The following is a 25,533-nucleotide window of genomic DNA, read 5'->3' on the forward strand; positions in this document are numbered from 1 at the left end:
ATGGCCAGATATTGGGAGCTGACAGCAAAAGCACATCAGGAAATCTGATTGTTGCAGCAGGCATGTTATTTATGACATGGGAAATGAAATACCAAGGTCAGGTTTTCCAAGGTGGTTGCAAAGAAGTGTACTGTATGTCCCCATTGATACTGCAAGAAAACTGCATACCCACCGTGGGTAATGCACACTCCGAAGGGTGCAAGTACTCATTTCTCATGCACCAAGGAGTCGACAGGGGTGTCAGGCTCTCTTTCTGTGTAAGATTTTGGGCCTGTTTCTATAAATGTCTTGATTCATTCTTTTTTCAAAGCAGATGCACTAGCATGGAAAGTACAGGAATGACAAATAATTCCTGATACTTTTGAGCAGATTTCCATGCAAAATTCTTTACTGGCTTTTCTGAAGCCAGGGAGAAAAGTGTGCCTTGCACCCTAACCCAGGAAATGGCTGGGTCATTTCCAGCACTAGGAAGGGAACTTTGTGTGAAACAGCGCAGGTCAGAGACCTCCTTGTTGTTTGGTTTCTGCTCTTGATACAATGTGGAATTCTTTGGGTGGTTATTGGCAGAGGTCAAACCCTGACTGTGAAGCTCAGGCAGAAGACTACATGTGATGCAAGGAGTGTGTTACTGAAAAGCTGCAGCACACACTAGGCACAGCTTCTTTCAGGGGTGAAAGTAACTTAAAGGACTTACCGGTACTGCCAGAATCCTGAGCGGGGGCGTGGCCTCAACCAGAAGAGGCAGAGCCTCAACCGGAAAAGGCAGGATCTTTCGAGATTTAAAGGCCCTGGGGCTCCGGCTGTGGCAGTGAGCCCGAGGGCCTTTAAATCACCTTGGAGCTATCAGCTGCAGAGGTGGTTGGGAGCCCCGGGGCTCAGGGATGAATTAAAGGACCCAGGGCTTCCCGCAGTGGCCAGAGCACTGGGCCCTTTAAATCATCGCCACGGAAGCCAGTCCAGTCCGGCACAGCATACTGGCTCTTGCTGGTACACCGGACCGGACCGGCTTACTTTCACCTCTGGCTTCCTCTGACTATAGTGCTGCTGTGCAGCCAGGAGCTGGATGCAGATTAACGCTGCCCCACTGCCGAGCTTCCTATGTATCTGCTCTACAGCTGTGCGCTACAATCAATGGAATGTTAGCACATGCCTGGTAAATCCAACGCTACGGCAGCTGCATTCTTTCAGGACGTGCCTTGAACAGCCAGCAGCAGCTGCATTCCCCCTAGCTATACCTGCACCTTCAGCAGATGCCTTCTGCTTGGATGTACATGGAATGATAAGCGCCTCAGCAGATGTGTTCAGCCTGGACACGGTGATATCTGTCTCCTCATTGCGTAGGGTTACCATACGTCCGTATTTTCCCGGACATGTCCAGCTTTTTAGTTCTTAAATTGCCGTCCGGGAGAAATTTTTAAATATCTAAAAACATCCAGGAAAATATGGACATATGGTAACCCTTACACAGGGCAACTTCTGACACACACATGTGCAGAGCTGCAACATGTCCCAGCAGGGAGGCGGGAAACAGGGGCACCTCACAGGCGGGCGGGGAACTCTGCTCTTGGTTTGCAATCTGTAGCATCCCCCTCCCCCTTCCCTGGTGCCTGGGACTCCGCCCGGCGGGAGAGCCGTGCTGTGCCAGCCCCGGGGCACAGTGGTGGCAGAAGCTTACATGTCTCCTGTGGGCGCAGGGGTGGCTGGTTCCTTCTCCCGCTGCCTCTCGCTGGCAACTCTCAGTGGGGGCTAGCAGTCCTCACTCACAGCTTCCCGGGCTGTGTGAAGTGAGGCGGAGCGCTCCCCTGGGCCCTGGTGTTCATCGTCACTGAATGTTCAGATATGATAACCCTATCATTGAGGGCCTGCTCCTGCACCACTGAAGTCAGGAGGGCCCAGCTCCTCAAAGATACTTAGGGGCCTCGCTCCCATTGATTTCAAATACCTCAATACCTTTAAGGATCTGGGCCAAGGAGCTTTGCCACTGATTTCAGTGAGCACAAATTGGGTCCCTATAGTACATTTGTTGTTGATGCTGAAAAGAATTAGACAAATTTACTTTAATAAACAACTGATGAGCATGATTAAGAGACCCAACTGGGCAATACTGCATCAAGCAAAATGTGTGCGCAAGTGTAATGCCTCTGCAAACAGACTAGATAAGAAAAGGGGGCAGACACACTATAAATTAGCACAATAGGTGCATCCTACTGGGATGTTCCTGGAACATTCACCTGCAAGCTGGTGCCTTCAGCTTTTGTATAGTGGGGCCGGGGGCATTCATAAGCACAGCAGCATGTTTCACCTGAATATACCGGGAGTATATCAAATATCGATTCATCTTTTGGAAATTCCTGGATTAGTACATCATTGCTCACACAAAGCAGGAATGTTAATTACATCACTACAGATTATTATAATAATGTGATGCCATAGGAGTAAAAAAAACAACCATCGGGCAGATAAATTCAAAAGCATCATGCAGAATAGAGTCACTGAGATCCACAGCATCAGGTATGAAGTAAAGGAAAATGTTTTAGTGGGCAAAAGTATTTCTTTTGGGGGAAACCTATGTTTAAATTGGCTAGAATAGCTGGTGGGAGAAGCTCAAACCATAGGTAGCAAGGATGTATTCCATTGTCATTACATTAATTGTAGGAGCCAAGTATTGTGGTATTTTGATATCTCAGCTGTGCATTATTACCACAGACATGCCTTAATTTAATGATTAGTGTAATCAAGCATCATCACTTTTACCTCTTCACAGCATCTTTGCTCCTGAAGAACCCAGACTAACTTTACAGAATGTACACAACCCAAAATGCAGCCAACTCGGGGGTGGAGTATGAAATCAGGAGATATTCTTTTTTGGTCCCTGTCATATGACATGGATGAGGGTTACACAGGAGTCAGCCCCCACTGACTCCAGCAGTTAGTGTTACAGAGGTTGGAAACTAATGGGCAAAGCAAACTGCACACCAACAAGGAGAATGTAAACTTTGGCCAGGCACCCCAAAACAAAAGGTTTATTAAAAGTGCCCTATGGAATAATTAATGTTTAAGAGGCACAGACAGGACCTCAACTCATCCATCCAAGAGACTCACACATTGTAATCTGAGCAGCACTTCTTTTACTTAGAGCTAACTGTAAAATGGTTTTAACACCCTGCTCACTCTTCGCCAAAATAAAGACCTTTCACAAGTTTCTGAGCAGGTTACACACATCTGAGCACTCCCTGGAGTACAGACAAGGCTTCCTGCCGAATGCGTCTAATTCCAGGAAAATGTTTGTCTAATTCTTGGCAGCACCAACAAATGGGTTGAATCACTGACAACACCAACATCAAGGGTGAAGTCCTGGCAAGGCAATCCGAACCATTCCATGGTCAGGGCAGTAAACTGAGATTACAGGTGTGGTAGGACTTTAATAGTGAATATATGGTTGTTAACCGATGAGCATGATTCATGGAGTCAACACGGTAACATGGGAAAATGTTCCCCTACTGGTGAAATGTGGTATTGCATAAGCAAAGTTTGCAGAGGCAGTACACCTTTTCTCAAATGTACTAGCTAAGAAAAGGGGTCAGTCAAACCAATGAGAAATAGTATACACAGGGCAGACACTGTGCAAAGTGAAAGCAGAAATGATGCTGGAGGCATTACAATCTAATTTATTTAGCACACGCCCTTTAGAATACGAGTGAAGATCAAGAAGATCACTCCTTCTAGGTTGTGCTGGACAAAGGGCCAGCAACTGTCATTACCTGTTGTTTCTGACCCAGAAGTTTGATACGCTATCCTGAAGAAGAGCTCTGTGTATCTCAGAAGTGTCTCTCTTTCCCCAATAGAAGTTGATCCAATAAAAGATATTACCTCACCCACCTTGTCTCTGTAATATAAGAACTAAGTTACTATAATTATTATTATATTAATTCTAATTTTTAAAGGTGCAATATGACCAAATATTGGCACAAGGTTTTTAAAAAATAAAGTTCTTAATGAAACCAAATTATTTTCACCTAATGATACATGAGAATTATGTTGCAGAGGCTTGTCCCTGCCCTCTAAAGCCTGCTCCAAACCCCTTGAAGTCTCCCATTGACCAGTGTGCTTTGGATGGAGGCTGGATCTGCACATGCCTAACAGTTCTCGCTTTCAGCTGAGCGAGTAGCAATGCCCCTTTAGGACAGTGCTTTTGAAGCCAAAGGAGTTGGGTCTGCAGAGTGATACTGTAGTGAGTCTTAGTGACGGGCCAGCCTCCAAAAGAGACATAAAGACATACAGAGAGAGCTTGGGGGGAACCTCGTCCTCCCTCTGTGAGACTTCTGCCTCTCCAAAACTATTCAAGTCTTAGCCACTACTGCTGCCCACAAGACAGAAAATTGGTGCACAGCCTAATTAGTATTTTCTGCAGAAGCTGGTTGGTTTAGAAAACTTAAATCCTTAAAATTAATTGCATTTCCCCAACATACGCTTTGAATTGTAGCTGTATTTATTGCTGATACTGAGCACTCGAAAATTTGGTCTATAAAAGGCAGAGCTAAATCAACACAAAAGCCAGTACAACACTACTGTCAACTGTTATTAGGTAAAAATAGTTTGCTTTAGTTAAGAATGTTATTTAGACAAAGGAAAAAAACCAAACATCATTCTTGGTCTGCGCGTTCGTTTCATTAGCACCGTGTCAGTAGCTATTTGGGGCAGGGACCATCTTTTTGTTCCATGTTTGTACAGCACCAAGCACAATGGTCTCTTGGTCCATAACTGGGGCTCCTAGGTGCTATTACAATACAAAATAGAACAATTATTATTATTAAGACTCCTATTGAAGGGGAAACACCCAAAGGTTCAGAAAGGCTGGTTTTGAGGGGCATCTAAAAGGTTTCAATACTTATCAGAATCTTCTCTGAACCTCTTGGGTCCGCAGAATCAGCCTGGTAATCTCCCAAAAGTAGGTTCTGTCATGAGATTCCCTGCATTCTTGCTGGAGCTGCCCAAAAGAGCATCCTCTCTTCACTTACTGCCATTCCCTTTTGCTGCAGGAGATACAGAACCTCCTGGAAATGAAAAATCATGGAGAAAAGTCAAGTTAACTAAGTGTTCACGAACCTCAAATTAGGTTCAGGCTTCAGTTCTTATCTGGCCGAGCTGCTTTGCCTTTCCCTAATTAGGTCTCATCTTGTTTTATCTCCTAAGATTGAGTCACATGTTTTGTGAGTCTTGCAGATATGAGCAACTAGGACATCAGGAGCTGCAGCCTGTACAGACATTTGCTGTGTCAGAGGAACACGGCTGAAAGGAAAGGATCAGGACTGGAATGCGGCATAGTCACACCTGTACAACAGCACAAAGGAGTTGGCCTATAAAAATATGAACACTCCTTTAAACACCTTTAATTTACAAAGCAGAGAGGATGTGTCTGATTCCTCTCAATTCATCGTTCAGGAGAAGAGCCTGGAGTGAATGAGTTGGGAAAATATTTTCATGCAAAGCAAGACCAAAAGATTTTGCTATATTTTGCAGAGAAGGTGGGTGGGCGAGGAGCTGCTTTTACCAATAGGTAGAAAAAGTTGCATATGTTTTGCTGATTTGTTTTTATTCTCTTCTATCCTAAGCAAGAATCACACTTACCATGCACAGAGCTAATGGGAGAGTATTCATGTGGGTAAGTTTTAAGTTTTTATAGCTGAAACTCATCTAGGAAATTAACTGTGATCAGAGGAACTTTGTATGTTATGTTGGAGACTGAATATTCAGACTGGGCTTCATAACATTAATAATGGAAACAGATGAGAAAAAACAGATATTCTCAAAGGGGTACTGGTACAACTAGGGCTTCTTAGTGCTATGGTAATAAATAATAAAATAATAATAATACTAGAAGACAGTCAACACTGAAATAAGATAGAACTGAAGAGATTCCATAAGGGATCTGCCCGAGAAAAAAGTAGTTACCTCCTTAATGTGACAATATTTACATGCCTTAGTCTGTGGCAAGTGTCAGAGAGCAGAAAAGTAACAATGCCCTGTTGATACCTCATTAGATGTTCTTGAGGTCATTTCATTTGTATCTAGCTATTTTCAGAATCAACGGTGTCAGTCACTGAAAGCTGTCGGCTTTGGAAACCAAAGCTATGCACACAAGAATGTCTCTGTTACTATCCTATTGGACACCCAGGGAATTATACCCATTAAATCACCAGCAGCACACAGAACTATATGCAATATTCAGCCTCAACCCAGAAACAATGACTGAGTTTTTACTGACCTTGTACAGTGCCAGCTTATAAGAAGGGAATGGGAAGCTGCTGTTGACCCGAGGCAGGAACCAGTTATTCCATTATGTCCGCACTTCAGCGAGATCGCAATGACTGAAATCCTGATGCTGCTGTGTTCTCGGAGAGTAACTGGAAAGCAAATTGATGACACTGGCTTTCTGCTTCACTGAGCTTCCAGTTCCATTCCATTAACTCAGGGGTGGGACGGGGGTTAATTTCTCAGTTTCATCACTTCTAATTCTGCTAACTGGGGCCATATATCAACATCTGGTGAGGGGATGTCAGAAAAAAGCTGAATAAGGGCTTCTTTGCCTCCCAAGTTGCTAACAGGCCATTCTGACAAAGGCACATCCCTCAACCCGCGCCACTTCCCGCAGCTCCCATTGTCCTGGAGCAGTGAACCGCGGCCAGTGGGAGCCGCGATCGGCCGAACCTGCGAATGCGGCAGGTAAACAAACCAGCCTGGCCCGCCAGGGGCTTTCCCTGAACAAGCGGCGGACCAGCTTTGAGAACCACTGCGCTAGATCACACTGCCAGACTTCAAACCATTTACACTGGCAGAAAACTGGTCTGACTGTAGGCTGTGACACCCTTTGAGACAACACATACCTAGAAGACTGTGCGTTAAAGTTTCAGTGAGAAGGAAAGCATAACAAAAGAGGCGATACTTGGTGAGCTGTACTGTAGCTGGGCAGAAAGCTGTAATGACTTCAAACGATTCCTGTGGCTCTAAGGAAAAGGAGGTGGGTTGGAGTGCACACCAGCTCTTCTGGAGCGAAGAAAGTTACTCTGCAATCTTCATTCAAAACAAAAACAAAATATAACTGGTTTTTCATTTGCATGAATGGACTGATTCTTTCCCTAACTGGACTAATGATTATGGAATAATGTGTTGCTACAGGAGAGCTATAAGAGAAGATGTCAGCTGAAGAATGCATAGCCCTTGGCACTCTCACATTTCATACCTGTGTACTGCAGGAGGACACTATAAATTAATGATTAAAGACCAGATTTTCAAAATACCCAGACACCCAATTCCCTATGCAAAATGCAAGTGCAGTTGCACACCTAATGTGTACGCACAATCACCATGAATATATTCAAGTCAATAACTGTGCAGTCAGTCTAGTGTGCCTAACTAGCTATTCATGTGTGCATCAGAGGCACATATCTAAGCAAACTAAGCTGTTTTTGAAAGCAATCTGGCTTTAATCTAAGGACTCCAAATAAGGAGTGGGAACGTATTAGGAATGTAAAGAGATGAGTCTACTTAGAATATGGCAAACTTTCCCCCCATTCCATGGTTTGTTTATTCTTTATTACAGTGGTGTCAAGGGAAGCAGCTTCAATCTAAACAGCAGAAAGGCTACACAGACATAAGCACATATTTATACTGCATGAGATGCTCTTTGTTCTGCACAAAACAAAAATTAATCAAAGCAAAATCATAAAACCTCAAATCCCATCTCCAGCTATTTAGCCTCTTATAAACCACAAGGAGAATGTCAGTAAGTGGCCTGTTGGCCTAGCCTGGCTCAAAAATGTAAATTGCTTACATATGCCAATACTATTAGTCTAAAAATGTTTTCAGAGCAGGATGCAGTATATGCAGGAAGCCCTGGGAACCACAGGACACTGCGGCAGTGAGTGGAATCAATAACTATCCAGGATGCAATGTGATCACGACAACATTTTCTGGTTACTTTGTGGGTGAAATTGATCCAGTACTGACCAGACTGCGGTGGCAGAGCAATCAATATCCTGAGGGGATAAATGGTACCATAGCTCATTTCTGCTTGAATTGTTGCTAATACCACAGCTGGAGGTTCTGAGTCTGTTAGGAGAACTTAGAGCCATGACCTGTAATTTGAACACTTGTCCCTCCTGGCTGGTGAAGGCAGTTATAGGTCTTTGCTGGGAGAGACTGTCAACACCTCCCTTGAGGTGTGACCAGGGTGCTGATTGCTTTAGAGGAAGGCTGTGTTTTGCCTCTGCTCAGAAAACCATCTCTTGATGCTGACACCATATCCCGATGGGAACCCACATCTAATCCTCCATTCTCAGCTCAGATTATGGAAAAGCTTGAGGCAGGACAACTCTCTGAGCATCTGGAAGCCTCCATCTTGACCCTGGGCCATCAGGACTTCAGTCTGTTCCATTAGTTGATGATCTTTTCCTGGCAATGGAATCTATTCAGAAGCTGAAGCTGGTGAAGAAGGTGGTGGCCTGCTTGTTGTATGGGATAACTTGCGGGGAGCTCATGCTCTGGGATCTGCCTGGTGACTTCCGGGTGGAGTTTAAAGTGTCACTTCTGACCTACGAAGCCCTAAGGGCCTTGAGACTTTTCCACTTGAAAGATGCCCCTGTCCCCACTCTGTACTGCTGCAGCTGAGATCAGCTGATGTGCTCAGGTTGGAACTCCCTTGCTATACAGGAGAGGGACCTGCTGCAACTCTCAGAGCAGCCTCTCATATTTGGAATTCATTCCTACCTCTTTCTGTCTGAAATAGTCCCAAGCCTCTTGACCTTTCCAGGCAGCCCTGCAGTCTGAAATCAACACTCCCCGCTGGCTGGAGAGTGAGTTAAAACATCACAAAGTGATGAGGGATGGAGCGCACCATGCTGGCCAAAATGGGAGCTGAGGGCACTCAGCAACTTGCTGGTTTGGACTACGCTCACACAGGAGTTTGACATGTACTGTATTTCTATGGTGAATTTGATGTCACAATTCAGGATGGCATTTCCACAGGATTGCTGTCTATTTTTTAGATTGTAAATTCCTTGGGGCAGAGACTGCCATTTATTATAGGTTCATACAGCACCTGGCACAATGGGGCTCAGTCTTCCATTGTTCACAATGGCCTTCCATTGTTTCTTGCAATACAAATATTAAACAACAACAACAACAACAGGGACAATGAAGAGAGGAAATATTGTTCTGGATTTGTTTTCAGGCTTCAGTCAGAAAGCCTGAGGTTCTCAGCATGTTTCCAAATATTATAAATAAATAAATATTTAAAAGTGGCGCAAACAAACAAATAAATAAAAGTCACTCCGCTGTGAAACTTGGTAAAGCAGATCAATAATTATTCCAACTTGGTTAGGAATGCAACCCATCCGGTTTATTGCAGGCACTTTGAATCTGGCTGATGTCAAAGTGACGAGCTTATAAAAAAAAAGTATTAAGCTGAAAATAGAGTTTGTGAATGTTAAATGCCAAGAGCTGGCAAAGACAAAGATGTGCTGTCAGCATTTCCAGTCCAAGTCTCCTTCATAGATCAGCATCACAAATTCATGCAACACACGGGATGCAGCTGCATGGAAAGGGTTGTGTGACAACTTGCAGTCCTTATTTTCAGTCAAAAAGGGAAATGTTACAAGGCAGACAACTCAAAACCAGACAAACCAACAAGGACAGAGATCAGGTGTGCTCATTGCTAGATGCCCGGAGAGGAAACCAGATAGGGCTAACTTAGCATGAGGGCTGGTCATGGGATTAAGGAGTCTTTACTCACAGACTGAAAAGAGAAGATAAAGTTAGCCATGGCATGTGGCTAGTAAAGCCTGAGATGAAACCCCATACTCTAGGTGTCCCCAAACCTCCAACTGCCAGAAGCTAGGAGTGGATGACAGGGGATGGATCACTTGAAATTGCCCTGTCCTGTTCATTCCCTCTGAAACATCTGGCATTGGCCCCTGTTGGAAGACAGGATAGTGGGCTAGATGGACCATTGGTCTGACCCAGTATGGCCGTTCTGATGTTGAGGGAAGGGCTGGGAAGAACATAACACCTTTTTTGCCTCCACACAATGTGCTGCTCCAGTCTAATCAGACTGTAGCTGGTCAGCTGTCAGGAGATAAACCTGTCCCATTCCCTCTCCAGTGATGACACAGGGATTTCAGGTACAAGGATCAAATCTCTACCTGCTCTGGAATTTCTAAGTTTAAAGTCAAGTATCAGAGGGGTAGCCGTGTTAGTCTGGATCTGTAAAAGCAGCAAAGAATCCTGTGCCACAGGATTCTTTGCTAAGTTTAAAGTAACAACTGGTGGAGGAGTGCTTAAGGGTTTTGTTGTCATGACTCAGATACGTCCCCCGCACAAGCTACTCCCCTTCTACTTTTCTCTCTAGTTACTTCCACCCTCCCATCTCGCTGTTTCTACCTCCCCTTCCCCATTTCTGCTTCTTTTTTCCCCCACCTCCTAACCATTGAGAATCATAAAGTACTAACACTCCCATTACTGCAACCCTTGCAGAGCTGCTGAGAGCTGTGGACAAGTCACAACTAACATCCCAAGGTAATTGGAAAAGACCATCTAAACCTCTCGTTTGGATCTTAGTTGCCTTAAGGAAACCAAAGAAGGAGATGCTGCAATTGAGATGCCTACCAAAGGTCTGCCAAGTTTGGTCTATACGGAGCCTTGCAAAAGCACTGAGGATGACAGCAACTGGAAGAAAAGGGAGCCGGGTAAATTCATAATATGTGGAGGTGCGGTTGTGTTTTATGTCTGGAAGCAATTTCCAGGCTGATAATTCTAGGGTAATCTGCATTTATAATATGTTTATACACAGCACCTTCTTTATTAACTAGTTGGTCTTTCCAAATACTTTGCTGAGCAAAATGTCTGCAGCTATCTGGACTAAAGCTCATGAAGAGACAGCAGGAAGCACCCAGAGGTGACAGTAAGTTAAGAGGTTCCTTGAGGAGGCCACTGCAGTGACTTGGGTGCCAAGAAAAACCCATGATGGGTAGTGCATCTCTGCAATAGCTGAAAACAAGTATAGTGGGAGCCTAAAGTGACCTGGAATATGGCCTCTAGGGCAGAATGTGAGGCACACCCAGACATGTAAGCCTAGGACAAACAGGAGGTTGGGATGTCGGATTCCTGATCTGAAGACAAGAACTGCTAGGCAGGATCAAAACACGGATCCATCTAGTCTGGTATCTTACCTCTACAAGTGGTCTATCTAATCCAGTATCCTGTGTCTGGGTGCTTCAGAAGAAGGTGCAAACCCAGTATAATACACCTCGGTATAATACACTTCAGTATGCAATATTACCCGCTGGGGGAAGAAGGAATTACATCCTGTGCCCCCAGCTAGTGATCATCTCATGCCATGTAGCACAAGGACTGCCAGCTCTTGGAATTTGATTGGAGACAGTGTAACTGCAGATGCAATTGTTATTCATAGGACGTCTAATTCTTTTTTGAAATTTACTAATCCTTTGCTTTAATAATATCCTCAGGCATTGTGAGTATATAATCTCAGCATTTAATTCAGAACTGCTGGCGCTTTTGCTAAAATTAAAAAAAGCAGGCATTTGTGCACAAAAATCAAACCATGCTGAGGCTTGCTTTAGAAAGACATTCAGGACTAAACTTGCATGGAACTCAATGGAGCTATGCCGACTTACTCCAGATGAGGATCTAGTCCTCACAGTATAATTCAAATATCAGTGTCTGGTCTTCAGCTCATTGTAACCTCTCCCATTGACTTCAAATAGAGTTGCAGATGCTTAGCCCTTCTGCAAATTAAGCCCTAGGTGTTTGACATTGCGCATCCAAAAACAGAGGCAGCTAAAATTAGAGGTCACTTGAGAAAATTTTGCCCTGTATGACTCGACTAAGGGTGCATAATGTGTTAGTGGCAGAACAATAGGGACTAGAACCCAGGACTCCAGCATGCCAGTCCTGCACTGCACTGCACTGCACTGCTGGGTCTGGCTCTACCTCAGCTACTCACTTACATGGGGCATTTAAAATCAAAGGGGAGAGCTTTCTGTAATGCAAACCACCTACCTGTTTCATTATGCTGTGTAAATAAGTGAAGGAGAAAGAGCAGCAGAGGTAACATTGATTCAGAGTTCATCTTTTATTCTGTAGCTACCTATTAGTCAATATGAACATGTGCCTTGTACACATATCCAGCTCTCCACGGAGTGCTGGTGCTGTTTATGCTCTGAACCGCCTAACAGCCCAAGGGAGAGATATCCATCATCGGCAATTGCCAGGGACTAAATTTAAACAGATGCAATTTTGGCCTATATTTAGAATGCATCAAATTAGCATCTTTCAACAGTGAAGGTTAAGCAGCTTTGCTTATTCCAATCCATTACAACCAATAAAGCTTTTTAATAAACTCGCTGCCAGGACAGAATTATTAGGCACATTAATTAGATGCTGGTTTAAATACAAATGATGTTTGACCTTGTCTTCCATCTCCCCCTTGGTAACTAACAGGTTTTTCAAAATTCATCTTACAATGACTGGGAAAACAAACTAACCGTGTTCACTAAAACCTGTCTCATTACAACAATAATACATCATTTATTCTTGTGTCCTACGCTCAGAGCTTGCTCTCTCCCTCCCTCTCAGTGTAATAAAAAAATAACAGACATTTAATCTCAGAATTAAACAACTTGCTGGAAACCAATGACAACATGCTTTACCTTGCAGGGCCTGATTCCACCAAGTGTGTATGAGCCTGATCCAAATTCCACTGAAGTCACGTTGATTTAAGTGGGCTTTGTATCAGGGTCCGAGTGTGAAACTTCCATTGAAACCAATGGGAATTGCAGCATCAAGCCCATAAAAGCAATGTGGTGCAGAATGCAATTTAAGCTAGGTAATGCTGCTATTCTCCCCTCATGGAGAAAGCGCAAATGCATTGCACTCAGGTACTATTGTATCACAAAGGTTTCAGAGCCTGCAATCTTCCATGCTATTTTCAAAACAAATGATACAGTGAGAGTGACGTTGATACAGTTCAAAAGACACTACCAACGTGTGTTACACCTTCTAAAAATTCTCGTTTCTTCTCCCTCCCTGGCACGCATTACCTGACTTGTTATGGAATGGTAGCTCATGGGAACAGGTATGTGTGGGTTGTTCTTATTGTGGGGTTGCTTGTTATGGGCCTGATTCTGCCACTCTGATGCTGAGTAGTACCTTACTTCACAAGCAGTCCCACTGATTTAACTGAAGCTGTATATGGACTGAGCTAATGCAAACAGGACACTGAAGAAAAAAACCAAACTGCCCCCCACCACTGTCAAAATGGCTGGAATGTGCATCACGGTGTTGATTTCAGAGTGGTCCTGATATTATCTTCCAAGATTATACATTACATCACTGGCCTCTGTTTTTAGCAACCAGAAGAATAATTTCTTCAGTTACTAACGCCACAAGAAAGGGCCGCACAGAGCCAGAGATGTAGGCAGGGCTTCCGTAGCACAAGACATTGTAAAAACTGGGATTTATTTAGCGTGGTCAGGAGAAGATTTAGAGAGGACATGATTGAGGAAATCCAAATTATACAAACCTGAGAACTGATCAGAACTGGGTAAATGCGGATGCTAGCCCAGTAGAAGACCCCAATGGTCTTAGCCATAAGTGTGCCATAAGGAGAGGAGAGGGGATCGCTATGCTGTGAAAAGGCCATACTTCAATATCGTAATATAACTAGCCAATCAGTGCTGGCTATTGTGGCAATGGACTTCTGGACACATAGAACACAGATCTTTAAGCAGTGATGTTACTGAACCAGTAGCACTTTTGGGGCTCAGAGGCAGGATGGGTGGGCAAAATCCTTTACAGAGCTATGGTAAGAAACCCTCTTCAAAATACTGATGCTTTCTCAAGAAAGCAGAACAAATGGCAAGGGCTCAGATTAGCCCAAGGCAACCTCGGATGTGACCCTACTATTAAGGCAACCATGAAAGAAAGAAAGAAAGAAAGAAACTTTCTTCATCTGGGAGGTGCAGTGTACGTGTGTCTCTCATAACACTTTACCAACATGAATGAATGAGGCTTTGCAGCACAGAGGGAGGGAGGTAAGAAATGTGCTGAAGGCAGCTGGCTCTGGGGTGGAATTCAGCAGCTACTTAATAGCACACAACAGCACTAAATAGCAATTATGGGGAAGAAGTGAGGAACACCAAATACAAGTGAGAGTGCAGTGTATGGGGGAGAGGGGGGTAATCGAGCACTAAGCGGACAATATGTAATTGGTCACAGTGCAATTTGCCCAGGACACCAGGGATAATGGAGTCCTAAATAACCAGCAGTGCTCCAAGATGAGATATTGACTCATAACTTGACACCTTTTGAACCAGCAGCATCTCGGATATCTCCCATCCACCCATGGGCTCAGGCTCTAAGATCTGACAGGCTCCTAGCACATACTGGCAAGTCGGCACTGCTGAAGAAGGTGAACATAGAACAGATACATTCTTCCAACAGAGGCTTTACTTTTTTTTACCTAAAATGTGGCAATGTTTCAGAGTTCATGAGCCGAACAGTACTTTGCTGATGAAACAGCTGAAGCAGTACTCTGTCACAATTTAGAGCAACTGCTGCACCTGTATTCCCACTCTATGGTCCCACAAGACCACCAACTCTCAGGCTTCCAACTCTCCAGCCATCACCTCTCCTGGGCAGAGACCCGCATCTCTCTCCCCACCTGGAAAAGGTATTTCCAGCCTGAAGTTTCCTGACTACACTGCTAATTCCTCAGCAAAGCAGACTGCCTCCTCAGAGGCTATAAAGAGCGTAATTGCCCATGGCTTTAAGTTACTGCAGCGCTTTCCCTAAGCAAGCACATTTATTCTTAAAGTAAAAGCATTGGCAGAAAACATTAAAAGAACCTATTAGCATGCTAATAAGCTTCCCAGAGATCACCCCCACCTCAGTTTCCACTAGAGCTGTGGTTGGTATCAGTCTATCCAACCCTTCCCTAAGGATTGGGACCCTCCCTTTGGACGGAAGGTCCTGTCATTTTGCTGGATCAAAGAGAGGGCCTGGGTGAGTTTAAACTCAGGCTATTTATCCTAAAGTTGTTTCTTTGTCTGTTAGCCTCTGGAGAATCCAGACTGAACTAGTACAGGGGAGCTCCTAAGGAGGTGGTACCTCTCTGGAGGTGTTATAACTGAATGAATTTACCTAACCATGCCCACTGGTCTTAATTTCTAGCAGTCTGTAGTTACCCTTCCCCACAGAATTACACATAATCCCTGGCCCACAATGATACGTAAACTTAATACAGTGAAATCTCCCAAAGACATTGCAAGAAATTGCCATATCTGTCACAATTAGTCACACAGCACTTTGTTGATGGTTTCTGCTTGTGATGGTAAATGCAGATGCCTGTATTTTTTTCTCAGTAAGATCTCTCACTAATGGTGCTAATCTTGGATGTGGGCAGAGAGGAGTGAAGATGGCAGATGTCCAGAACCCAAACAGATTTTTTAAGAGAATTACAGCTAGAAATTGTCTTCTGAACAAGGAAATTATTCTGAAATATAGCCCTACACCTTTAACACTGTAAGTGGAGTAAAGAGGATTAAAAACTTGCTGGTTTATTCTAAGCTAACAAATGAGAGTTTATTTCTTGGAGAAGATATTGTCTGCAATAGCATGAGATTGAGAGAGAATTATCATTCTATTTTCAGAAGTGAAACTAAGGAATACATGAAGGCTCAGAAAATGGAGCCCTTTTCCTCTTGCTTTTTGATTCATAGATGAGGCAGTTCAGAGTGGTTGGAATTCATTCCCATCTAAACTGGTGGTTATTCTAGCTTTATATTATAACAAGCCAGGAACAAAAGTAAACTTCTGTCTCACCACACTGGTTAACAAAACGTCAGAAGTTCAGTCTCCTTAGGCATTCCAGCTCTTGGCTTACCACCCAGACACTGGACTCTGTGATGAGCGGTTACTGAAAACCAATTTCATCAAATATAGGGTCCTCTAATCCCCAAATATGATCCACTTAGCCAGGTCAATATATAACTCAGATCTTACCCGATAATCATGCTGATGCCAAGCCTTTAGTCACTAAAAACTAAAGAAATAATAATAATAAAAGGAAAGAAGAGAGTTAATAAATCATAAACAGACAAATACTTGCAAAGTCCTTATCTCCAGCTTATAGCAGTGATGGAATAAACTGCTAGCTTGTAAAGTCTCTCTGATAACTTCCAAAAGATTGGAAGGTTTTCAGTCCATAGTTCAAAAGGCTCCTTTTTGTTGTAAGCCCAGAGAATCATAGTAGGAAAGAGACAAAATGGAGCTATCTCAGGGGCCTTTTATATCCTTTGCCATGTGCATGGAATTTTACTGTCTCAAACACAACTCTCAGCCTATGTTTGTGGAAAATTTTACTAGTCCAAGATGGAGCCCAGGGTCACCTGGGCATATCACATGTCTTTACATGCTTTGATGACTCACAGGGGCAGCCATTGCCCATATTCTTGTTGAGGCATCCACAGGAAGAGCTATCTGGGCCTATTATTAGAGTGAAGTGCCTCTGGGCCATCCCTAGCTATTCTAGGGCCCTACACAGCCTCCCTCCATGGGGGGGGGCTGGTTTGGGGGGCAGGGGGGAACCACCCCCCAGCACTCACTGGCAGTGCGGCTGGGGCCAGGTCCCTGCACCTCCCACCACCAGTGAGTGGAGGCTTGGCCCTGCTGCACTCCTCAGGGGTGGGAAGAGGTGGGGCAGGGGCAGGGGCAGAACAGGGCAGGGGCTTTGGGGAAGGGGCGGAGCAGGGGCAGGGCTGGCAGGCCTGGGAAAAAGGAGGGGCAGAGGCTGGAGCAGCACATAGCTGCGTACTTTGCGTATGGGTAAGGACAGCCCTGAGTGTCCTTAATGGACCATCAACACATCGCTGTCTGGCTCCATGCAACTTTTATCAGGTGGGTGTTACTCAGGAATGGAACACATATGTAAGATGCAAACCCACAGCCAATATTCATAACTTTAGATACAAAGATGATACATGCATATAAACAGGATAATCTTACTTAGCAAATCAGAACGTTTCCACTGACACTTTACATTATAGAGTTTGTACAAGGTGTGTTGTAATTCTATAACGGTGACAATATCAACGATATAAATGGCCACAGTCAATCATACAGCATCACAAACATAAATCAATACTTCACAACTAGCCCTTGTTGGCAGTCTCAATCTAAGGCCAAAGGCAGAGACTGAACTCCTCTCTGACCCTCTAGAGGTGGGGTCCCTCCAAGTTAGGGTTGATGCATACTGATGATGAAGGTATGCAGGGGGAGCTTACACTGCAGCATCTCATTCAAAGCAGAATTTGGGTATATTTGATCTGGGGTTGAAACATGTAACTTAGTTCTTTGGTTTTCTCCTTCTGTTTCCTCTGCTTCAAATAATACAGCAGCAGTTATGATAATCTGATATCTAGGAGTGGTGAGAAAATCAGAATAAACGTGATTTTTTTTTAAATGTGGTTGATTCAATATTGTTGCTAATTGTGAAGTGCTACCTCCCTGGTGAGTCCTACCAAGCAGCACACCTTTTGCTTTCCACATCCGGCACTGCCACCCCAAAGAGTATTTTAGCTGCAACATGCTTTCTCCATGGCTGCATATCCAGCCTGGGTGAATCCTATTCCACTTGAAAGCTACCTGGATCCTGAAGCAAAACGGGGCAGCTTGGCTGCTCTCACTCACGTCAGCATCCAAAACACTCCTTCAGCCTGGGAACACTGCCAGAAAGGTATGAACTCAGGCAAAGTTCCTGCTTTATGTAATATTTCCAATAAGTGACACAAAGCCAACCCAGCCTTGATGAAGCTAGAGGGTAGGTGAGAGTGAGCCAAGGTAGAAAGGCTCCCTGAGGAGTCCTCCTCCCCAGTTTGGGCTTAGTGACACCAAATGGAGAAAGATCACCTCTTCCAGTGCTCAGCAATGAGCCTCAGGGTAGGTCAGAGAAAAGCTGATTTTGACCGACCCAGCCCTAAACGGGCTGGGTCCTAGCTGCATTACGGACCAACCTCTCCCTCCCTGCATGGTACAGCAGCAGTGTGATCATTTGAAGGCCATGCGATAATAATCCTCAGGTGTGAATGGGATGGGACTGGTGACAAGTTCCTCTTCGCAGTGGCAGGCCCTTTACTTTGGAACCACTTTGGCTGTGCTCAGGCAGGGGCTGAGAGCAGAAGCAGCTATTATTTAAGCCTAGGGCAGGCTCAGTGCAGCGGGGATGGGGAGACATGGGTTGCCATGACACATCTCGGAAGCGATGCCGCAGTAGGGGCTGCCTGGGGGAGTAGGGGACCGTTTACCTGGTTGGGCAGAGCCATGCAGTGGAAGGTGCTGAAGCAGCAAGTGCCTGTCCCCCTAAGCGGGGGGCTGGAACAATTTGTATAGTGGGGGTGCTGAGAGCCATTGACCCAAACTGTGACCCTGGTTGAATGGACCATCGCTTCAAGCCAGGGGGTGCAGCAGCAGCCCCCGAATCTCTAGCTCCACCAGCACCTATGTGGCCAGTGAAGCATGAGGGTGCGGGGAGGGAGGGGCTCGGCAGTGGTTCTGGAAGGGGGCGGTCCGCCCAGCCAGCCCGGGAACAGCCACAAGCTTCCCACACCCCCTGCGCCAGGAGAAGCGCATCCAGCCGCGTGCCTGCGGAGGGGGAGCGCGCAGCGGGAGGAGCAGCCGCAGGCGGAGCGGCCCCGGGACCAGCCCACCCTCCCCTGGTGCGGGAGGAGGGGACTCCCGGGGCCCTGGCAGCCGGCGCGCGGGCATCGCTACCTTCCAGCCCCTGCAGCAGCACCGCGCAGGGGGGTCTAGCGGCCGGCACCTGAGGGAGCCGCTGCCCGGGCTCTGTGCACGCAGCCGGTGCCGTGGGGAGCCGACACCCGCCGGCCGGTGCATGCCCGCTGCAGGCGGGCGCCGATAACCCGGGCCCAGCGCAGTGGGGAGCTGGCGGCCGGTGCATGCGGCAGGCGATGCCCGCCGGCCGGGGGCTGAGCAAGCCGGCGCTGGTCCCCGGCGCGGTGCCCCGGCCGAGCGCCCCCCAGGCCGCCCCTCGCCATGAAGCGGCAGAACCTGCGCACGGTCTCGCTGATCCTCTGCATCTTCTCCTACCTGCTGGTGGGCGCCGCCGTCTTCGACGCGCTGGAGTCGGAGGCCGAGAGCGGCCGCAGGCGGCTGCTGGAGCAGAAGCGGGGCGAGCTCCGCAGGAAGTACCGCTTCTCGGCCGACGACTACCGCGAGCTGGAGCGGCTGGTGCTGCAGGCCGAGCCGCACCGCGCCGGGGGGCAGTGGAAGTTCGCCGGCTCCTTCTACTTCGCCATCACGGTCATCACCACCATCGGTGAGTGCGGGCTCGGGCCGCCCCGTCCCCCCAGGGCAGCGGGCCGCCCCCCCCCGCCTGCCCCCAGCTCTCCACGGGCACCGAGCCGCCCCTGTCCACCCCTCCACGGGCAGCGGGCCGCCCCCCAGCCCTCCACGGGCACCCAGCACTCCCCCGCGCCCCTGTCCACCCCTCCACGGGCACCGAGCCCCCCCCCAGCCCTCCACGGGCACCCAGCACTCCCCCGCGCCCCTGTCCACCCCTCCACGGGCACCGAGCCGCCCCCCCCCCGCCTGCCCCCAGCACTCCGCGGGCAGCGGGCCGCCCCTGTCCACCCCTCCGCGGGCAGCGGGCCGCCCCCCCCGCCTGCCCCCACCCCTCCACGGGCACCGGGCCGCCCCATCCCCCCAGGGCACTGAGCCGCCCCCTGCCTGCACCCATCACCCTGCCCTCTTGGGCGCCGAGCAGCTTGCCCCCACTCCTCTGTGGTCACCGAGCCCCCCACCTGCCCTCACTTCTCCCTGGCACCAGGCCACCCCGTCCACCCCTTCACGGACACCGGGCCGCCCCCCCGCCTGCTCCACCCCTCTGTGGGCACCGAGACACCCTGTCCCCCCAGGGCACCGAGACACCCCCTCCCTGCACCCATCACCCTGCCCTCATGTGCACCGAGCCGTCTGCCCCCACCCCTCCCTGGGCACCGAGCTGCCCCTTGTCTCCCCAGGGCATTGATCCGCCCCCTGCCTGTGTCGATCCCCCTGCCCTCATGGGCACTGAGCTGTCCCCCGCCTCTCCCCATGCCTCTTCCCATCCCTCTATGCGTACTGAGCCACCCCCTGCTACCTGCTTCCCCATGTGTCCTCCCCCAGTCCCAGGGTCACTGCACTACTAACAGCTCACTTCTGCAGTCTCCTCCTGAGAGCCATCAGCAGCCCCCATGAACCCCGTCAGCTTGCAGGGTACAGCACAGTACTCTGGAATTTAAGGTTGCTGTCATTTTGGTATCTAAGTGCATCCATGTCATGCTCTGTGCAGCTTCCACCCCACTCCCTGGATTCAGCATCAGGCTCCTTCCCTCCCTGCCACCTGCAAAAAGACTCTTCTCCTTTGCCCCATCTTGCCCCGATGTAAGAAAGCCCCATCACACGCAGTCATGGGAACAAGGTTTTGAACAGCTGGGAGTTCTTATCCTCATTGCCTGCCCATGGTGTCCTTACCTCTGCCTTCAGATTATGCTAACACAGGGGTCGGCAACCTTTCAGAAGTGGTGTGCCAAGTCTTCATTTATTCACTCTGATTTAAGGTTTCGCGTGCCAGTAATATGTTTTAGCGTTTTTAGAGGGTCTCTTTCTATGTCTGTAATATATAACTAAGCTATTGTTGTATGTAAAGTAAATAAGGTTTTAAAAATGTTTAAGAAGCTTCATTTAAAATTAAATGAAAATGCAGAGCCCCCCAGAGCGGTGGCCAGGACCCGGGCAGCGTGAGTGCCACTGAAAATCAGCTCCCGTGCCATAGGTTGCCTACCCCTGTGCTAACAAGACTCAGAAGCCACCTTTCCCCTGATGTGCCGTGTGTGATGTTATGTAGTTCTCATATGCAACAAACTCATCCAACTGCCTGCATTTACCTCTGCGTGGGCACTGAGCACACCCCTGCTGCCTGCACCCATGCACCCCCTCCTCGGGCAGAAAGACTTCATTTGTGGAAATGGGCAGCCTTTGAATTGTTGCAGGGAGCTAAGAGGAACTTTAATGTTGGAAATTGGCCAAAGACTTTAAGTGTCTTCACCTTTTCAGAGGTGTGCAAAATCAGGTTTACCAGTTCCAAAGCAGAGGACAGCATCCACGGATTCCACTCCCCGCTGTATTGGTGACTCCATGTGACCTCAGTTTCCCCATCTGCAAAATGGGAATAATAATAATTGCAAAGTAATATCTAATTCTCTGGGACTTTGGCCAGGGCTCCCTCATGTTTACAAAGCCGCCTGAGATCCTATGATAGGAGGGGCTGTGAAAATGCAAAATATTATCAAAATGCTTATGCAAAATGTGAGTATTCTCACAGTCACGTGACAGTATACAGTGGGGGCTTAGCACAGGCTGATGACTTCATTGCAGGCAGTAGCAAAAGGGCTGCAGGGAACAATGGGAACCCTGACAGGAAAAGACCTATTCCTCTCTATGGGGATGTACAAATGTGAACATTTTAAGATTTGCTGTATTGAGAAAGTTCTCCAGGAACAGCCTGGATGCCCTCAGTACAATGCATGAAACCCTGACCCCAGGCAAAACTCCCACGGGGGCCCAGATTCCAGCCATATCTTCTCCTCAAAGCCCTGATGTTTGATTGTAGAAGACCTACTTGGGGAGCCTTGCCAGCCACCCCACCTTTGAGTCTCACTATAAAGTTCCAATGTCCCTTTGTGCTGGCTGAGCTGTAATTATTACTTGCAAGTGCAGCCTTGAGCCATGAACCTTGAGATCTAATCCCAGCCTTTTGCCATCCCACAGTCACCTTGGCTAATGGCTTAATCCTTACAGCGGGGTAAATTTTAGTGGAAAGGTGTAAAGCCTTTTCGCAATTGAAAATCAGAATGTAAATGGTAAGTATTTTACTTAGTTGATTGCACACATTCCGTGTGCACAATGATGGATTTAAGGTGCTTTGTTTTAGGGTATGTTTCCACTGCCACTGGGAGCAAACTTCCCAGCCCAGGTAGACAGACTTGTGCTAGTGGGGCTCAGGTAGCACACTGAGAATAGCAGCATGGGCATTGTGGCTGGGGTGGCAGGTCTGGCTGTCAAGCCCACCCGTCCCCTGCATCTGAGGTTGGGTGGCAAGCCCGAGTCTCTGCCGAAGCTGCAGTGTCCACATTGCTATTTTTAGCATGCTGGCTCGAGCCCCATTAGTGTGAGTCTGACACACTGGGAGGCTTGCTCCCAGCTGCAGTGTAGGAGTACCTGTAGAGTCTTGCTGACAACATTCAAATGGATGAGTGTCCGTGACTCTTCAGGGACATTCCCTGTGTTCTCAGGACAGATCAGAGCACTCTTTACTCAGCAAAATGCTTCATCCACATTTGTGTCACTTGAAGAGCTGTGAAAATAACTGATTTTTTTCAGTTCACTGACAGTTCTGAGAGGGAAAAAATTATTTTCAAGTCAACCCATAACCAAAATTTGTTTTGGGTGAATTGAAAGGCAGAAATATTTTTGCGGTTGAACAAAATGTTTCATTTGACCCAAAAGAGAACATTTCTGTCGATTTCAAGCAGTTGGTGTATCAGTGTTTACTCTCTCATTTCCTTTGTCGGTTTGAAAGCATCAGTCATATCCGCTTTTAAGAGTATTGGGGGGAACAACAGCTATTTCTCCACCTTATTGCTGCTTTAGATCATTATTTACCCCTTGGTGTTCCCACAGCATTCTCATGTACCCTAGTACCTGGTGATTGCTGCCAGACCTTGTGCTAAAGGTCTGGTAGCTTTCTGTCACTCAAGTCCTGATTTTGCTCTGTGTTCTGCAAAAGGTGCTTGTTTGATTGTATCAGAGAAAATGACATGAGGTAATTTAAACTCCTTTGACGTTGATGTGTGTATACACAAACAATGGGAAGCAAACTCTCTCTTAGAATATTGCAGTTGTGAGTTTACTACAGTCAGTTATGCAATACCTTGTCTTGCAACCCCATCCAGTTTCCTGGAGTGGGAGGTGCACTTGAGAATCTACCAGAGACAGTGTGTGTAAATTGTCTCCTGATCAATCCATCATTGTGATCGCACAGTTTCCCTAAAAGTTCTGCCCTGTGCAACTGTAGGGGAAGCCCAGTCATAGTACTGAATGAGAACTAGAAAGAAAAAGAATGCCTCTTGATGAATATTTTTTCCATATTCTTCATTCAAGTTGTTTAAGTAACTGGAAAAAGTGAAAATTTTAAATAATTGTTTTCAAAAAACCATGCAGCAGTGCAGGGAAACAAACTGGCTCTGTCCCTTCTTAAATTAACTTTTATTGTTCTAGGATGTAAACATGTCCACAAAAGAAGTTTCCATACCTATTGCCTTCTCAAATGTAGTTTGTTTTTTTGATGAGGCCTCCTGTTCCCATAATGATTACTGCAGGATACAGTATAATTCTCTTGTGTTGAATTTTATCCCTCCATCTGGGGCATAGATCACAAATTTCAATTAAGCTTATCAACTAAGTCAGGTGGGTGCAGAATCCTGAAGATCAGGACCTCAGTGAGTACCTTGTTCTTATCCTACTGTTATCATGCGCCTCCTTGCTTAGTACACCAATTCTAAATCTCCAAACAAGACAAGGAAATTAAATTTTAATCTGTGTTGGTGAGGATGGAAGATGCGGTGCTTCAGCCTTCTCTGAGCTCTGTAGGGATGGAGTCAGCTCATGGCGCTTCAGTGAAATAAACACTTTGTATTTAAAACAATAGAGTGAAAATGAAAGTGCCTTTGGTCTGATTCTCCTCTCAATTCCCCTGGCATAAATCAGAAGAAAATCCACAGAAGTCAGTAGAGTTACACCGGTGTGAAACCAGCCTGGGAGGAGAAGCAGGCCCTGTCGGTCAAATCCTGCCCATAGGTACTCCAGTGCGAGCCCACAGGCTATCATGGGGTGCAAGAGGGATAACGTTAGCCCTTTAAAGACCAAATGAAACTCCATCCTTAGTGTACTCTGTTGCAATTCGGAGATCAGCGTGGGTGACCTGCAGGGGAGCGTAGTCCCAAATCTCAGTAAGCACAAACCATGAGCACACAAATCTGTCTGCAAACATTGCTCTTTTCCCCCTCAACCCCCAATCCCCACAGAAACCAGTCTGTCAGCAGTGGAATTTGGCCTGCAATGCTGACATGGGATGCCATTGCTCCTGTGGGTTTAAGTAATGCCTGCCTTTCTCTCTTTCTGGTGCAGGTTATGGACATGCTGCCCCGGGCACAGATGCTGGCAAAGTTTTCTGCATGTTCTATGCAGTCCTTGGTATCCCCCTCACACTGGTTATGTTCCAAAGTCTTGGGGAACGCATGAACACTGTAGTCCGGTTACTGCTGAAGAAAATAAAGAAGTGTCTGGGCTTGAAGAAGACTAATGTCTCTATGGAAAACATGGTCTTAGTAGGCTTCTTGTCATGCATGGGGACACTGTGTGTTGGAGCAGCTGCCTTCTCTTATTTTGAGGGCTGGACCTTCTTCCATGCCTATTATTACTGCTTCATAACCCTGACCACTATTGGCTTTGGCGACTTTGTAGCTCTGCAGAAAAACGAAGCTTTGCAGAAGAAGTCACCGTATGTGGCTTTCAGCTTCATGTACATCTTGGTCGGTTTGACTGTGATTGGTGCTTTCCTAAACTTAGTTGTCCTTAGGTTTTTGACTATGAACTCGGAAGATGAGAGGCGGGATGCAGAAGAGAGGGCATCCCTGAGGAGAGTCAGGAACAACATCCACCTGAAAGCTATGGAAGACAGTAAGAACAGAGATGCTATTTTTCTACCCATAGAAGACAGGACAAGTCAAATGAACCTCATCCCACTGATGCAGGAAGACGCTGATAGACCAAGACGTCACTCTTCAAACTCTACCACCAGAGTCCCTTCCTTCTGCACGTGTTTGTGCTACAGACCGCGGCTGTGTGGGAGCCCTGCCCCTTCCCATCCAGAGACCCTCAGCTGCCACACCAATCCCGTTTACTATAATTCCATTTCTTACAAAATTGATGAGGTCTCCCTGAGCATGAGGGATCCCACTGGCGTCTCCTCCCTTGGGAGCACTTTATCATCCAACAGCCCCTGCTGCAGGGAACACCACTGCCTGCGAAGGAAATCCATCTAAATGTGCATGCTCTTTGGGAATTTTTACTCTGAACTGTATTCTACTACTGAAGTCATATTTTGATGATAAATTATTAACTGAGGTCATTGTTATTATTCTAATTTCTTCTCCTCTCTCCAGCTACCTGTTAGAATGGCTTCAACTCCAGCAGCTGCCAGCTACATAATATGCTGACCAGTAATTTGTTTTAAATACCACTGATGAATAATTGTCTCTCTTAGCAGGAGATGTCAGACCATGTTACACTTTTTTTTTGGCAGTATATTAAGGTAGCAGTGATTATATAATAGCTCCCCAC

The 25,533-nt window shown here is 46.7% G+C and overlaps 1 protein-coding gene across 1 annotated transcript; it reads left to right on the forward strand.

Annotated features, from left to right (window-relative positions):
* The first annotated feature begins 18,719 nt into the window (after positions 1–18,719).
* Positions 18,720–25,317, forward strand: KCNK15 (potassium two pore domain channel subfamily K member 15). The gene is made up of 2 exons (XM_044985963.1): positions 18,720–19,408; positions 24,319–25,317. Exons 1-2 carry the CDS (start codon positions 19,126–19,128, stop codon positions 25,233–25,235), a joined length of 1,200 nt encoding a protein of 399 aa, XP_044841898.1. The 5' UTR covers positions 18,720–19,125; the 3' UTR covers positions 25,236–25,317.
* Positions 25,318–25,533: the final 216 nt, after the last annotated feature.

Source organism: Mauremys mutica, chromosome 13 (assembly GCF_020497125.1).
Source record: "Mauremys mutica isolate MM-2020 ecotype Southern chromosome 13, ASM2049712v1, whole genome shotgun sequence".
NCBI classification, from domain to species: Eukaryota; Metazoa; Chordata; order Testudines; family Geoemydidae; genus Mauremys; species Mauremys mutica.